We start from the raw sequence: 15,309 nt of genomic DNA, 5'->3' as shown, positions 1-15,309 counted from the left end.
GGTAGCATTGCCTTTAAATTGTTTAACTTGGTGAAACGTTTCAGGTAAACTTCCACAAGCTTCCCACAATAAGTTGGGTGAATTTTGGCCCATTCCTCCTCACAGAGCTGGTGTAACTGAGTCAGGTTTGTAGGCCTCCTTGCTCACACAACTTTTTTCAGTTCTGCCCACAAATTTTCTATAGGATTGAGGTCAGGGCTTTGTGATGGCCACTCCATTACCTTGACTTTGTTGTCCTTAAGCCATGTTGCCACAACTTTGGAAGTATGCTTGGGGTCATTGTCCATTTGGAAGACCCATTTGCGACCAAGCTTTAACTTCCTGACTGATGTCTTGAGATGTTGCTTCAATATATCCACATCATTTTCCTGCCTCATGATGCCATCTATTTTCTGAAGTGCACCAGACCCTCCTGCCGCAAAGCACCCCCACAACATGATGCTGCCACCCCTGTGTTTCACGGTTGGGATGGTGTTCTACGGCTTGCAAGCCTCCCCCTTTTTCCTCCAAACATAACCATGGTCATTATGGCCAAACAGTTCTATTTTTGTTTCATCAGACCAGAGGACATTTCTCCAAAATGTATGATCTTTGTCCCCATGTGCAGTTGCAAACCGTAGTCTGGCTTTTTTATGGCGGTTTTGGAGCAGTGGCTTCTTCCTTGCTGAGCGGCCTTTCAGGTTGTCGATGTAGGACTCGTTTTACTGTGGATATAGATACTTATGTACCTGTTTAATCCAGCATCTTTACAAGGTCCTTTGCTGTTGTTCTGGGATTGATTTGTACTTTTCGCACCAAAGTACATTCATCTCTAGGAGACAGAACACGTCTCCTTCCTGAGCGGTATGTCGGATGCGTGGTCCCATGGTGTTTATACTTGCGTACTATTGTTTGTACAGATGAACGTGGTACCTTCAGGCATTTGGAAATTGCTCCCAAGGATGAACCAGACTTGTGGAGGTCTACAATTTTTTTCCTGAGGTCTTGGCTGATTTCTTTTGATTTTCCCATGATGTCAAGCAAAGAGGCACTGAGTTTGAAGGTTGGCCTTGAAATACATCCACAGGTACACCTCCAATTGACTCAAAATTATGTCAATTAGCCTATCAGAAACTTCTAAAGCCATGACATCATTTTCTGGAATTTTCCAAGCTGTTTAAAGGCACAATCAACTTAGTGTATGTAAACTTCTGACCCGTTGGAATTGTGATACAGTGAATTATAAGTGAAATAATCTGTCTGTAAACAATTGTTGGAAAAATTACTTGTGTCATGCACAAAGTAGATGTCCTAACCGACTTGCCAAAACTATAGTTTGTTAACAAGAAATTTGTGGAGTGGTTGAAAAACGAGTTTTAATGACTCCAACCTAAGTGTATGTAAACTTCCGACTTCAACTGTAGCTCTGGTTAGACATGCTGTATAGTTTGTCTGTGTATCCCATTATGAGAAAGTTCCTAATAATTCAGTTGATAGTTAAGTTTAATCGAAAGTTTAGAACTTATTCTGTTCTATCCAGTCAAGTGGCTCTTAGACCAAACCCCAACAGGAGATAGGAGTCTTTTGCGTTGGGAGACGTACCTTCTCGTAAGACCACCCTCTCGTAGGCAGAGAAGCGAGTGGTGACAGGGGTGGCAGTCAGATCCTCTCTGCTCTTACGGAGGTCCTTCTTCTTCGCCGCCCTTTGACCCCTCAACCTCCAGAAGTCTCCTCTGTCATTGGCTGTTCCTCTCAGGGCATTCTGCACATTTGACATTTGTTCCGCCCTGAGAAGCAGAGAACACCAGGAATCATAAATTAGCACTTTTCGCAATCATCACACATTCACACAAATTGCCATTTTCAAACACTTGGGTGAAAACTTGGTAATTCCATCAGACATGGTTAAAACTACTGTCAAGGTAGAGAACATCACTTCTAAAATTGAGATCATATGAATTACTACATACGGTGCCAACTGAATACAAAGCCAAATTAAACAAATATCTTCCAACATTGTTATAGGCTACATACAGTATGATAATAGATAGGATTATTACACCTACATATTAACAGACATACATTTTTAACATGATCCAAAGTCTGCTATAAGCACAGCACTAAATCATTAATAACATTATGATTTCCTATTTCACCATTATGAGTTCTTAAATAACCTAAGTTAATTATTTATTCAGGCAGCCATAGGCTGCAGATGGAAGTAGCCTCAATCATTTTGATAATTGTAATTATAAGTCAAAGTGCCTTAAAATCATGTAACACGTAGCCTACCGATTGCAAGGTGCAGCCTGTGTCCAAATATTGAAGTCTGGTCCACTCATTCAATGAGACACGTTTCAACGTCTACCTTAAAATGTGTTATACAGTGTTGGGATGGCGACTTGGGAGATATATGTGCAAGATGGAATATTCCATCTCCTGTCCAGCTTGTTAATCATCTCTTGAAGCCGTCTTTGCGAACTGTACAAATAGGGACCGTGTCTTTGGCTATGTGATGGGTGATAACCTCTGATTTCTGTTCTGCAGGATGTTTCTTCGTAGGCCTTACACTTCAAAAACGCATCGGCAATCAATGCCTTTTTAACTGCACGCTCTAAGCGGGGATGATTGTGATTGGCCAGCATGTGCAAGCCATGCAGAGATTGAGAGACCCCGCTTGTGATTGGTCAGCATCCTCTGTGCATGTAGAGAGTGAACGAACAGTCTAGTGCATCTCAATGGAGGAGGTACCGTAGTCTAGTTTTTGTAGTATTAATAGTGTCAAAGAAAGAGAAAATAATGGCCTCTTGCGATATGGATATTGCACATGTCAATAGCTCAATTTCAATCTGAATTTTATTCCACGTGCAGCCCTACCTCAAATACACACAAGTTCTCCTGCTACAGAGTGATCAAATTAAAATCTTACATCTGTATGCGCACACACACACCTGCTCTTGTTGGGGATGATGCCCTTCTCCAGCAGCTGGTTGTCTTTGTCAGTGCGGATGGCCAGCCAGTTGCCCAGCTTGCCATCATAGAGTGTGTCAGTCACATTGAAGATCTCCCCTCGGGAGAAGGGCAGGCTCTGGGGAACCTCTTTCTCATACTCAAAGTGGGTCCTGATGAAGAACGAGTCCCCCCTGCCCGATGCCAGGATGTCCTTATAGACTGGACCAGAGGACAGGCACCACAAACATCAAACCACTTCACCTGCAACATGAGCTGAAATAAAATGACAGATTTGTCTTTATCTACAGAGTGAAGCCGTGACTCACCATCAGGTTTGCTCTGAGCCAGGATGGTGACATCATCTCCCTTTGGAATCTCCAGCAGGTACAGGACAGCATCCTCACGCACCATGCCCCTGAAGTCCATGTTATTCACCTGGCAGACACAAAGACATCAGAAGACATAACAGAGATCATATGTAAAGCACTCGTGAAGACATGAGGAATTTCACAAACATTCATATTTATTTAAGGATCCACCCGTTTTTCTTTTTTTTCACCTAAAATGACATACCCAAATCTAACTGCCTGTAGCTCAGGCCCTGAAGCAAGGATACTGTATGCATATTCTCGATACCATTTGAAAGGAAACACTTTGAAATTTGAAAGAAATGTAGGAGAATATAAAACAATAGATCTGGTAAAAGATAATACAAAGAAGAAGAAAAAAAACATTCTAGCTACTGTTAATTGGACAGTGCAGTTAGATTAAGAAGAATTTAAGCTTTCTGCCAATATCAGATATGTCTATGTCCTGGGAAATGTTCTTGTTACTTACAACCTCATGCTAATCTCATTAACCTACGATAGCTCAACCGTCCCGTGGAAGGGACACCGATCCCAAAGAAGACAAAGACTAAGAGTTAACCCTTCCCCTACCTTCATGATCTGGTCCCCAGTGTGAAGACCCTCCTGTTCTGCAGGACTGTCCTCCTGAATGCCTGCGATGAAGATTCCCACATCATTTCCTCCCGCCAGCCTCAGCCCCACGCTCTCCCCCTTCTGGAAACGCACCATCACCGTGTTGGGCCTGGACAACACACAACCCATTTTATTCATAATCTACATTAGAGTACACAACTCAGTTGAGTTAATAGTGAGTCTGTACCCTAGACCCATTCTCTGTAGATTTGCTTGTGGAACCAACACTTACCCGTATATCTCCTGATCCTCTATGCTTGGCGTCAGTGGTACCTTTGGGGCAGCGTGGACTTTTGGGGCAACAGTTACTGCCGGTGCTGAAAAACAAAATGGAAATCCTCATTGGTGAGCATTGCTACGATGGATGTGTAAGTTAACTGATGCACTGCTTATATAACAGATAAATGTGATAACGGGAAATAAAAAAAAGGTACCATATTCAGTTATTCAAAGTCATTGTGCTTACCTGGGGGTGTTTCTGGGCGGGGCTCCACCCTCTCTGCTGGCAGAAGGGGCGTGTCCTCCACAACTCTAGCCGGTTTTCGCGCCGGCATGGCGAACGGTGTCGGCATAGCGCCCATTTTAGCCAGCCTGCTGGGAGGTTCCTCCCTGATCGTAAAACACGCATAATGCCATGATTCTCAAACAGCACAGCTACAGTAGGCTTTCATCTTCTCCGAAATGCCATAGTGATGGAGTACAGATACTCAACGTAAATATCTCAATTTGACAATATTATATGGTACAGTACATAAGAGTGATCCATACTGCAAATGGGAGCAGAGGGTGACTGTTTACCTGGGTTTGTCTCTGAGCCTCTCATTGGAGGAGTGGGAGGACAGGTCTGAGTGGGGGGCCCGTCGGTCATCCTGTGGCGAGTAGGAGCGGTAAGACTCGATCTCGGAGATATCTGGAACACAAAATATGACCAACATCTAGTTCCTCTTCAGACAGATCACCCAAGTCAGGCTTTATACACGTAACACAAACTCGACTTTTCCCATAAGAAATGTTACATTTGGTATTAGTGGAGTGGAGAGAAACAGACAAACACAGCAAACCTCAGACAGTTACGTTTCGTGCAGATACCTGACACAGACAAGCACCCCTGTTCTCAATACAGAAGCTGCAGTTCCAATCTTAGATCGCACATTTATTTGCTACATTTCAGACCATAACATAATGAAATTCTGTCATATTCAATAAGTGGATTATCGGGGGGGGGGGGGGGATTATGTTCCCCGGCCAAGCACTCACACACCACATCCCTGAATGGACCAAAGTGGGTCAGAAGTCCCCGGGTGTGTGACAACGCCCCCCCCCCCCCCTCAAACGCTTTGGGTTCGCGCATCACCCCACCCTCCCATTTAATTACACAACCCAATCATAACCTGCACTTTGATCACGTGACAAATATACCAAAATAGAGCCAGTAGCCATAGAGACAGCCAGGTGACACTGAAGAGAACACGTTCTCTTTTTCATGCATTATTTCTATAGAAATGTGAAATGTTATTGATGGAATAGACAAAAATGTCATCAACAAGGTGTCTGCTTGGCTGACATGCATGGGTATACCATTTCATATTCTCTCTATACCAATGACAGGTCGGGTGGAAGGTGAGTAAAGTTGAAACAAAACTTTATTATCCCTAAGGGGAAACTTTTTGTTGTTGTTGCCAGAATCAAACAAAAAGAAAACAGACAATTCAATAAAACCAGACATGGACAGGACAATAACACAACCGAAAACATACATTTTCATATCAGTAGACAATACAGAAGGTTAAAACACTCTCAATTAAAGACTTATACAAAGCACTGGGACCGTTCTGAATCTGTCCACATAAAAAGGTATTTTTCCTTAAAAAGGAAAGGAGCTGCTGCCACAGAGACTGAGAGTGGAGGGTCTCTCACCATCGAGCTCAGAGTCGCTGTCTGCCAGGGGAGGAATCCTGACGAGGACCTGTCTCCTGTCTCTCTGCACCACCAGCTGCAGCTTTCCTCGAGACTTCTCGATGAGCTTCCCCGCATCGCTCAGAGACAGGTTCTCTGTCACCGTACCATTGATCTGACACAGAGTGAGAGAGAGAGTCAAATCACCAGCATAATATCTGCAGCCCACTGTCCGAGACGGATCATTCTTAAGTAATATGGCGGGACATAAATCCCATTATAGTTTTTGGCCAACATAACATGGAACTTTTAAAGAGGCAGCAGTGAAACAACGCTTCCCCCGGGGGCAGAGATTTAACAGTGGTCTGTATGTGAAGCCCTTCCTACCTTCAGTATGATGTCTCCCTCCTGGAGGTTGCCATCCCTGCAGGCCAGACCTGTACTGGTCATCTCCTTAATAAACAGCTGACTGCCCAGACGCAGACCATACTCTACAACACAAACAAAACACGTGGTGTAAACAGAAAAACATGGCTTAACTGATAGTAAACATTTAGCACAGGCAGTCTTAGAGGAATGAGCATAGTGGAGATATCACTGTAAATATGGAGTGTTAGTACAGTATGTATGTATGTATGTATGTATGTATGTATGTATGTATGTATGTATGTATGTATGTATGTATGTATGTATGTAGACCTTCATTGGGCCTGTTCTTCAGCAGCAGCACGTTGAGAGGTTCCTCCAGGGGCTCCTGCTCCCGAGGGGGGCGGGCTTTGGGGACTGGCATGGCGGTGGGCGAGGGTGAGCGGTCCAGACGCTCCCTGCTCCCGCTCCTCTTCATCTGCTCTTTCCTGTGGTCGCGGTCACTGGGAACACGTTCACGGTTACGTTCAAAGCTGTGGTCGCGACCATGGCTGCGGGCGGGACTGTGACCGGCTCTGTACCGTCGGTCGGGGCTGTTAGTGCGGTCCAGAGTGCGTTCACTACGGAAACGCCTGTCGGGGCTGGGGTCGCGGTCAAGGGCCCGTTCGCTGCGGTAACGCCGATCGGGGCTGTGGTCGCGGTCAAGAGTGAGGTCGCTTTTGTAGCGGCGGTCAGGGCTACGTTCACGGTCCAGAGTGCGACCCATGCTCCCATCTCGTCTGTACTGCCTGTCTGGATGGAGGTCCCTCTCCATACTTCTGCCCCGGTCATCTCGACCGTAATCACGGTCAAAGCCCCGTCCCTGATAGCCAGCGTCTGTGTAACCACCCCTCTCCTGACTGTGGTCGCGGTCTTGATGACTGCTGCGTCCGCTGTACACACTGCGGCGGTCCTGCTCGTAGTCATAGTCATCGTTGTAGTCGTTACTGAAGACGCGGTCATCAGGGGAAGGGGCGCGTTTCAGCAGGTTCACCGGAACCTTCCTGGGCCTCTTGACCGTCTGTCAAAAACAAAGACCACATCAGGAATCACTGACAACTGTTATTTATTCAAGTTGTATTTATTTGTATTTTCAAATGGTGCCCTGAGGACAACAAATTCAACATGATTCATGAACATCATGCAGCCCATATACGTTTTGATTTAAAAGGTTTGTATCATTCTTAACTTAAAGGTGCCAAATAACTCTAAATCTAGCATATAGGACCTGTTTCAAATGATCACTTTTATGCTCAACATAGCCACTTCATATTCGCACTCCCATGCCGGAATGGGAAAATAGCCTTTCTTTTTATTCAGCTAAAAATGATATATAAAATAATGGCATGGGACTTATAAGAATATATTGTCTGCTAATTGAACTATCCTACGGCATGGCATAGTCTGACAACAGAGTAGGCCGACTCAAATTCTGTTCTTTTAAAATGGACTTCATTTTATTCATGTTTCTTTAGACCTGCCCAAAATAAATCATGGATTTATTGTGAGCGTATATTAAAATAGATTTATTGATTTTTTTAAATGTAAATGTTCCCAATACCGAACCCCAGCGGTACACCTTTTGTAATATCCAGGAAACAAGACTTAACACCATCAGAAATCAGACATTGTGTCCTGTCTGACAGTTCATTCTCAAACCACTTGCAAGAAGCCTGATCCAGGCCTATTTCAGTCAACCTTTGAATGAGAATGTGACGGCCAACAGTGTCGAAGGCCTTGGAAAGGTCTATAAACAAGGCAGCACAATGATGATTTTTAGGACCTAAGCAATTTAGCACATCTAAAACAAGTGTAGCAGCTGAAATGGTGCCATGTCCAGGTCTACCCTCAGATCCCAAAAACATCTAATTGTGAATCTTGCCACCATAATAAAAAAAATAAAAAAATGTATATGTATGTATGTATGTATGTATGTATGTATGTATGTATGTATGTATGTATGTATGTATGTATGTATGTATGTATGTATGTATGTATGTATGTATGTATGTATGTGTATATATATATATATGTATGTGTATATATATATATATATATATATATATATATATATATATATATATATATATATATATATATATATATATACACACATATACATATACATATACCACACACAATGAATTCGGAAAGTATTCAGACCCTTATTCTAAAATGGATGAAATTACGTTTTTGTTTCTCCATCAAATCGACACACAATACCCCATAATGACAAACCAAGCCAAGAGGTCGACAGAATTGTCCGTAGAGCTCTGAGACAGTACTGTGTCAAGGCACAGATCTGGGGAAGGGTACCAAAACATTTCTGCAGCATTGGAGGTCTCAGGAACACAGTGGGCTGCCATCATTCTTAAATGGAAGAAGTTTGGAACCACCAAGACTCTTCCAAGAGCTGGATGCCAGGCCAAACTGAGCAATAGGGGAAGAAGGGCCTTGGTCAGGGAGGTGACCAAGAACCCAATGTCAGAGCTACAGAGTCCCTCTGTGGAGATGGGAGAAACTTCCAGAAGGATAACCATCTCAGCGGCCAGACGGATGCCACTCCTCAGTAAAAGGCACATGACAGCCCGCCTGCAGTTTGCCAAAAGGCACCTAAAGGACTCTCGGACCATGAGAAACAAGACTCGCTGGTCTGATGAAACAAAGTTTGAACTCTTAGGCCTGAATGGCAAGTGTCACATCTGGAAGAAAGCTGGCACCATCCCTACGGTGAAGCATGGTGGTGGCAGCATCAGGCTGTAGGGATGTTTTTCAGCGGCAGGGACTGGGAGACTAGTCAGGATCAAGGCAAAGATGAACGGAGCAAAGTACAGAGAGATCTTTGACGAAGTCCTGAGTGCTCTGGAGCAGGTTCTCAGACTGGGGTGAAGGTTCACCTTCCAACATGACAACAACCCTAAGCACACAGCCAAGACAATGCAGGAGTGGCTTCGAGACAAGTCTCTGAATGTTCTTGAGTGGCCCAGCCAGAGCCCGGACATGAACCTGATCAAAAATCTCTGGAGAGACCTGAAAATAGCTGTGCAGCGATACTCCCCATTTAACCTGACAGAGCTTGAAAGGATCTGCAGAGAAGAATGGAATAAACTCCAAATACGGGTGTGCCAAGCTTGTAGTGTCAAACCTAAGACTCGAGGCTGTGATCGCTGTCAAAGGTGCTTCAACAAAGTACTGAGTAAAGGGTCTGAATATTTAAGTAAAAGTAAAGTTTTTAATTTGTAAAAAAAAATTGACATTTCCAAAAAGCTGATTTTGGTTTGTCATTATGGGAGTAGTGTTTAGATTGATGTAACAAAATGTGGAAAAGTCAAAAGGGTGTGAATACTTTCCGAAGGTACTGTATGTCAAATACTCACAACTTTGGCTACTTTTCCACACTTTCTGAGGGTCTGTACAGCGAAGGAGTGTGGCACGTTGTCCATGGGAATGGCGTTCACCTGCACCACCCGATCATTCTCACTACAAAACACAATTAACATAAGAGGATATACAAACTGTACACACATTAGCTCCTCAAAATGACAGAACACTTGATTTCTTATAATAACTGATTGTCAAGAAGTACGTACAATAGCAGGCCATCGGCGGGCCCTCCCTGAAGTACGTCAGATACCACTATGGACATCTCCCCGCTTTCCTCGTTGGGGTTGTCCCGCCCCCCAGACACTGCAATACCAAAACCCATCTTGGGGTCCTGCAGTGGAGAGGACATGTATTAGAGATGTGTTTGTATGGGTGTGCGAGTACCTGTGTGACCTCATCTGTTCAGGTTAGTGTGTGAGTAAATGTATCTGTCTGTCTAGGTTTGTGATGAAGTCTTTATGTAAGATAAGCCATACATCCTACCTAGTGTTTACATGTGTGTGTGTCTCTCCTTGTTGTCTGTGTGATGTACCTGCCCCCGTGCTGACCAGATGTGATTAGAGCAGAGATTTAAAGACCCCCATCTCCTCTCCCATCTGTACTAAAAACATTCCCTGCTCCGCTCGCTAGAGTTTGGCCGACAGCGTCGGCATGTGAAGGTCGGTCGATAATTCTCTATGCTATGCCAAACAGTACCTATCCTGTAACAGCGAAAGGAGCATCACATTAGCCCGTTACACTCACTCTCTCTCTCTCTCTCTCTCTATCCTCGCTAACAGATTGTATGACAGCTGGATGTGGAAGGGTCAGTGATGTGGTGGTAAAAACACAAAGCAGCTTTATAGCCAGAGCAGAGTGAGTGGAGGAGACAATGAGCACGAGCGCCACACGATTAACTGTCCTGGGCAGATGTGATTGCATGCATGGCATTATTCCAGTCTGTGTGCTGTAGACGGGTGAACATGTACTAGAGTGCGTCAGATGTTCTGAAACGCATCTTAAAAAAATGGACCCACGGTGTATTGCATTGTAATCTGGTGGTGTAGCTGCGCATGACAATTACAATTCAATTCTGTTTTGGTTATAAAAGTACACATTGAAATGTGGTAGTTGCAGTGAAGAGTGTTGTAGTGTGTTATGGTTGCAGTACTTAAAACGGGTTGTATTGTGTCGTAATCCAGTGTGGTGCTGTATGTGTGTTGTTGTAAAGCTGGACTCACCCTCTGCAGCGTTACTGTGTACTGCTCCCACACGGTTTCCTCCATGACTGGGCTCTATGGGAGAAGGACACGTTCCACAATAAACAGGAGATAACCATGTGTCTCTCTCATTTCAACAGGACATACTGAGGGGCACACTATTAGCCCATGAGGGACCATGGCAAACATCATGCTCAAAATCTCATATACCCATCAGAAAGGTCACATAAGATAGCACTCTTCTTTTCCCGGCACAAACAAATTCCATGTTCCCAACCAGTACCCTCTGAGCACATGGTACAGTACACACCAAATAATCAGCAGAATCACTCATGGACTACTGCCACCCTCAGCCTTACACAAACCATCCAATACAGTACACATACCAGCTGAAAACAGAAAACTTGACCAAAGTACCCACCCAAATTTTAACCAACTACTACACCCACCATGAAATACCTGCTTATCGGTCTACCTTTCCACCCAGAGACCACCTGTCTAACTAGAGCCAAGCTGGAGTCACTCACGAGCCCCTGGAGGATACGGATGGCCTTGTAGGTGTGGATCCATTTCCTGTGCAGGTGTAGGACAGTCTTCATGGTTCCTTCTCTGCTCTATCTACCTCCACTGATTCTTGGCTCTGGCTGCCTGAGCTGCTACGCCACTGCCTCATCCATTTCCACAGCAGCAGTGGCAGCAGCCACACCCTGCATTTATCTGCCTGCCTAGCTTTGACGTAAGCTGTATTCTGCTGGCCTACATTCAGCGCAAATCCCACCGTCCACAGAGTGTAAACACACAACTGCAAACGCGGCGATGATTAAATACACATGCACATCAAATAACGTGCATAGAGTCACCAAGATAATCGCACACCGACATATACAAATGAGTATATGCAGATGTACGTGTAGACGCATTTAACTCAAATAGGGCAAATCCATTTTAATTCAATCACTTTTTGACAGCATCCCTTCTGATTTAAACGGAACCTAATTTTCCCATTGTAGAAGTGGTCAGAAAGTAACTTTTTTGACCCAAATGCCAAAATATTCAAGAGATAAAGGTGCACAAAGTTGACCCATTTTTCATACACCATCATACCATGTTTTCATCACTAAAAAAGATAAATGGTTGAAATTTATGTCATTTAAAAGCATACAAAACAGGGTTGTCAAACTATTTTAGAATGCATGTAAAAATATATGACAAACATTAATTTTTTTATAATTAAAATATAATTTTACAATGTTTCAACTTCATAATCTCAAGCACCACCCCAATATGAACATGTGAAAATGGCACGCTTCTATGTAGTAAAAAAAATATCCTTTCTCTAAGTGTTTCCAATGACATAATCAACCAATTTGTAGACAATTAGTAGGCGATGCCTACTCACAATTGGTCAAAAATCCCACGATGAAAACCAACGAGGTCACTGGAAGCACTTATCTTCCTCGTGATTATTATTATTTTTTTTAACTACAAAACATAGAAACACACCATTTTCAAATATGTTGAGGTGGTGCTGGAGTTGATGAATATGAAGTTGAAAATGGTTGCGTTCCCCTTTAACGTCAAGTATCTAAAAACACAAACTCTGTTTACATAGTCGCATACATTGTAGCGTAAACCCCATTTTAAATTATACTGTCAATCCTTCATAGGAAATCTATTGAAATCATAGAAATATAGTTAATAGAATAGACATCAAGACCTATCATTTAAAAAGATTATCTGGTACTTTTGTATACTTTAGAGTCAGTAGCTCTGAAAGTAGCACTCACCAGCCAAAAGTGGTCCCCAGAAATTGCATACTACATCACATTGAGTACAAGTCAAAAGTCTGGACACAGCTACTCATTCAAGGGCTTTTCTTATTTATTTTTACTATTTTCTACATTGTAGAGTAATTGTGAAGACATCAAAACTATGAAATAACACATACGGAATCATGTAATCAAAGTGTTCAACAAATCCAAATATTTTTTAGGTTGTTCAAAGTAGCCACCCTTTGCCTTGATGACAGCTTTGCACACTCTTGGCATTCTCTCAACAAGCTTCACCTGGAATGCTTTTCCAGCAGTCCTGAAAGAGTTCCCACATATGCTGAGCACTTGTTGGCTGCTTTTCCTTCACTCATCCCAAACCATCTCAATTGGGATGAGGTCGGGTGATTGGAGGACAGGTCATCTGATACAGCACTTGGTCTTATACCAAATATGGTAATCTTCTGTATACCACCCCTACGTTGTCACAATACAACTGATTGGCTCAAACGCATTATGGAAAGAAATTCCACAAGGCACACCTGTTAATTGAAATGCATTCCAGGGGACTACCACATGAAGCTGGTTGAAAGAATGCCAAGAGTGTGCGAAGTTGTCATCAAGGCAAAGGGTGGCTACTTTGAAGAATCTGAAATATAAAATCTATTTTGATTTGCTTAACACTTTTTTGGTTACTACATGATTCCATGTGTGTTATTTCATAGTTTTGATGTCTTCACTATTATTCTACAATGTAGATAATAGTAAAAATAAAGAAAAACCCTTGAATGAGTAGGTGTCCAAACTTATGCCTGGTACTGTATGTGCACCATGTCATTGCTCTCTCCCTCTGTTGTGTTGACAGAGACGTTGGGCCCGCCCTGCAACCTTATTGGATATCACTGGGCATGCCTCTTGCTAGCCGTCACTCAAATGCGAGGGGCTGAAGCTCATTGGCTAGAACTCAAATTGCTAGGGGGCTGGCCCACGTGGGGAAAGATTTAGGGAAAATTGCACAGCATAGCTTCAAGAGAACAGTTGCTTTCAAATTAAGGATTTCTTGGCTAATTGAGGTAAGACCGTAATTATGCTCATAGATTATGCATATATGAACTACACATTGACACATCCAGCAAAAAGCGGGAGGTGTAAAAAAAAATGCTTTCTTAGTCACCAAAGTACCGGAGCATGTTTTTAAGTTAACATTCGCTTGGTGGGTGGACCAGCAGTCATCTTTGTTTTTTGGTAGTAATAAAAAGTTACAATTTCTATTCAATTAAAATGTCAAATGGTCTACCAGCTAACTTGCAGTGGTTTGAAGGGATAGGTCCAGTCTATGAATTATATTTCTATGTTTGAAATGACACCCACCCTCTATTTAAGAGAATGTTGTGTCTCAACTGACAAACACAAAAACCTCAGATGATGTGAAATGAGGTCTAAGCTACAACATATGCTACCATGTATGCAAATATTTTTAAAAACTAAATGGAGTTTCTGCGTTTAGATAATTGACACATGAAAAGGATTGTTTGATTGTTTTGACAACAATTGTTTGTAATCATTTAAATGATTTGTGTTGGCATTCAGTTCCAAAAAGTCACTTCTTCCATGGGCAAACATGTATGGAAGGTTTAAAATCAAAAGAGATGTCACCACATGCTTTATAACCACATCCTTTATTCTTGTTCAGACAAAACAGAACAACAAATGTCACACACACACACACACACACACACACACACGAGAATAAGACAACACAAACAACCATACATATCTGCTACAAAGCCTTACACAATATACATGCCAGGTATGCCTATAACTCCAGCACTGCAATTCTATACAGTTCCCATCATGGTGTGGTTTTATCTACAGGGCAGCCATCCTAGCCATCAGACGAGTCCACTCTGGAATGTCTTCTTGTAGCAGTACGCCCTCTACTTGCAGTACAGCTAGCTACACAGAGTGCCCAAATGCACTCTGTCAAAAGACAAACAGAATTCAAGGGGTAACTTTTACCTACAGTACTGGATTAAAACCACTAGTAGGCTAGGACCTTAGAGTTATTTCTAACTTGTCAGAAATGTCCAGATCAACTAACCCATGTCAGCTAACATTTTATTGTAATGTTTGAGTCACTCAAATATTACAAAACACATGGCAAAATGTGTAGAATTGCAAATGTTCTCTGTCAACAACACGGGGGGGGGGGGGGGGGGGGGGGGTGAACAGTTTGTGTCATGAACAGTGCTTGTGCCCATAGAAATAGACGTGGGGGACGATGTTACCCAATGCTGGAAGAAGTGTCTGAGTTAAAACGTTTTTTAAAGACTCTGTAAAACAAGTCTGAGTGCCAAAATAGACGACAGTATTAGGATGTACCAATTCAAGATGGGGGTAAGTGTCTCGATATTTTTATCTCAACAAATACGTAGACCTATAAACGCAGTCCATTACCACAACCAAATAATTTATATAAAAAGACCCCCAACTAATGTTCAAACCAATAAAATACAACACGCATTCATTATCGTTTGGAATTCTGTCAATTTTATTTTGACAAAATGGATCCTTCCAGATTATTTTAATAGATTTTTTGCTCCTGGGTAAAAAAGGCAAGATGCAAGTCAGTCAGTTCCTAAATGGACAGTATGATTGTTAGTTGTAGAGTTTTAGTGTTGTAAAAAGGACAGGTATTTCAATCTAACAATGCAAGCTGAATAAAAATATTAATACGCGGGTGTG

At 42.7% G+C, this 15,309-nt stretch overlaps 1 protein-coding gene across 2 annotated transcripts in view; it reads right to left on the bottom strand.

Annotated features, from left to right (window-relative positions):
* LOC115204038 (tight junction protein ZO-2) overlaps nt 1–15,309 on the bottom strand; it is a 35,397-nt gene that overhangs the window by 4,951 nt on the left and 15,137 nt on the right. For both annotated transcript variants that reach the window (XM_029769276.1, XM_029769275.1), the window contains exons 3-15: nt 10,817–10,870; nt 9,803–9,927; nt 9,590–9,692; nt 6,507–7,233; nt 6,195–6,298; nt 5,829–5,982; nt 4,710–4,821; nt 4,378–4,520; nt 4,144–4,228; nt 3,870–4,020; nt 3,258–3,366; nt 2,931–3,150; nt 1,582–1,766 (exon numbers count right to left, since the gene is read on the bottom strand). In XM_029769276.1, the coding sequence (XP_029625136.1) occupies nt 1,582–1,766; nt 2,931–3,150; nt 3,258–3,366; nt 3,870–4,020; nt 4,144–4,228; nt 4,378–4,520; nt 4,710–4,821; nt 5,829–5,982; nt 6,195–6,298; nt 6,507–7,233; nt 9,590–9,692; nt 9,803–9,927; nt 10,817–10,861 (2,263 nt within the window). In that variant the 5' untranslated portion in view covers nt 10,862–10,870. The remainder of the gene's footprint in view (nt 1–1,581; nt 1,767–2,930; nt 3,151–3,257; nt 3,367–3,869; nt 4,021–4,143; nt 4,229–4,377; nt 4,521–4,709; nt 4,822–5,828; nt 5,983–6,194; nt 6,299–6,506; nt 7,234–9,589; nt 9,693–9,802; nt 9,928–10,816; nt 10,871–15,309) is intronic.

This window comes from Salmo trutta, chromosome 12, assembly GCF_901001165.1.
Source record: "Salmo trutta chromosome 12, fSalTru1.1, whole genome shotgun sequence".
NCBI classification, from domain to species: Eukaryota; Metazoa; Chordata; class Actinopteri; order Salmoniformes; family Salmonidae; genus Salmo; species Salmo trutta.
This window is presented reverse-complemented; position numbering and strand designations above follow the sequence as displayed.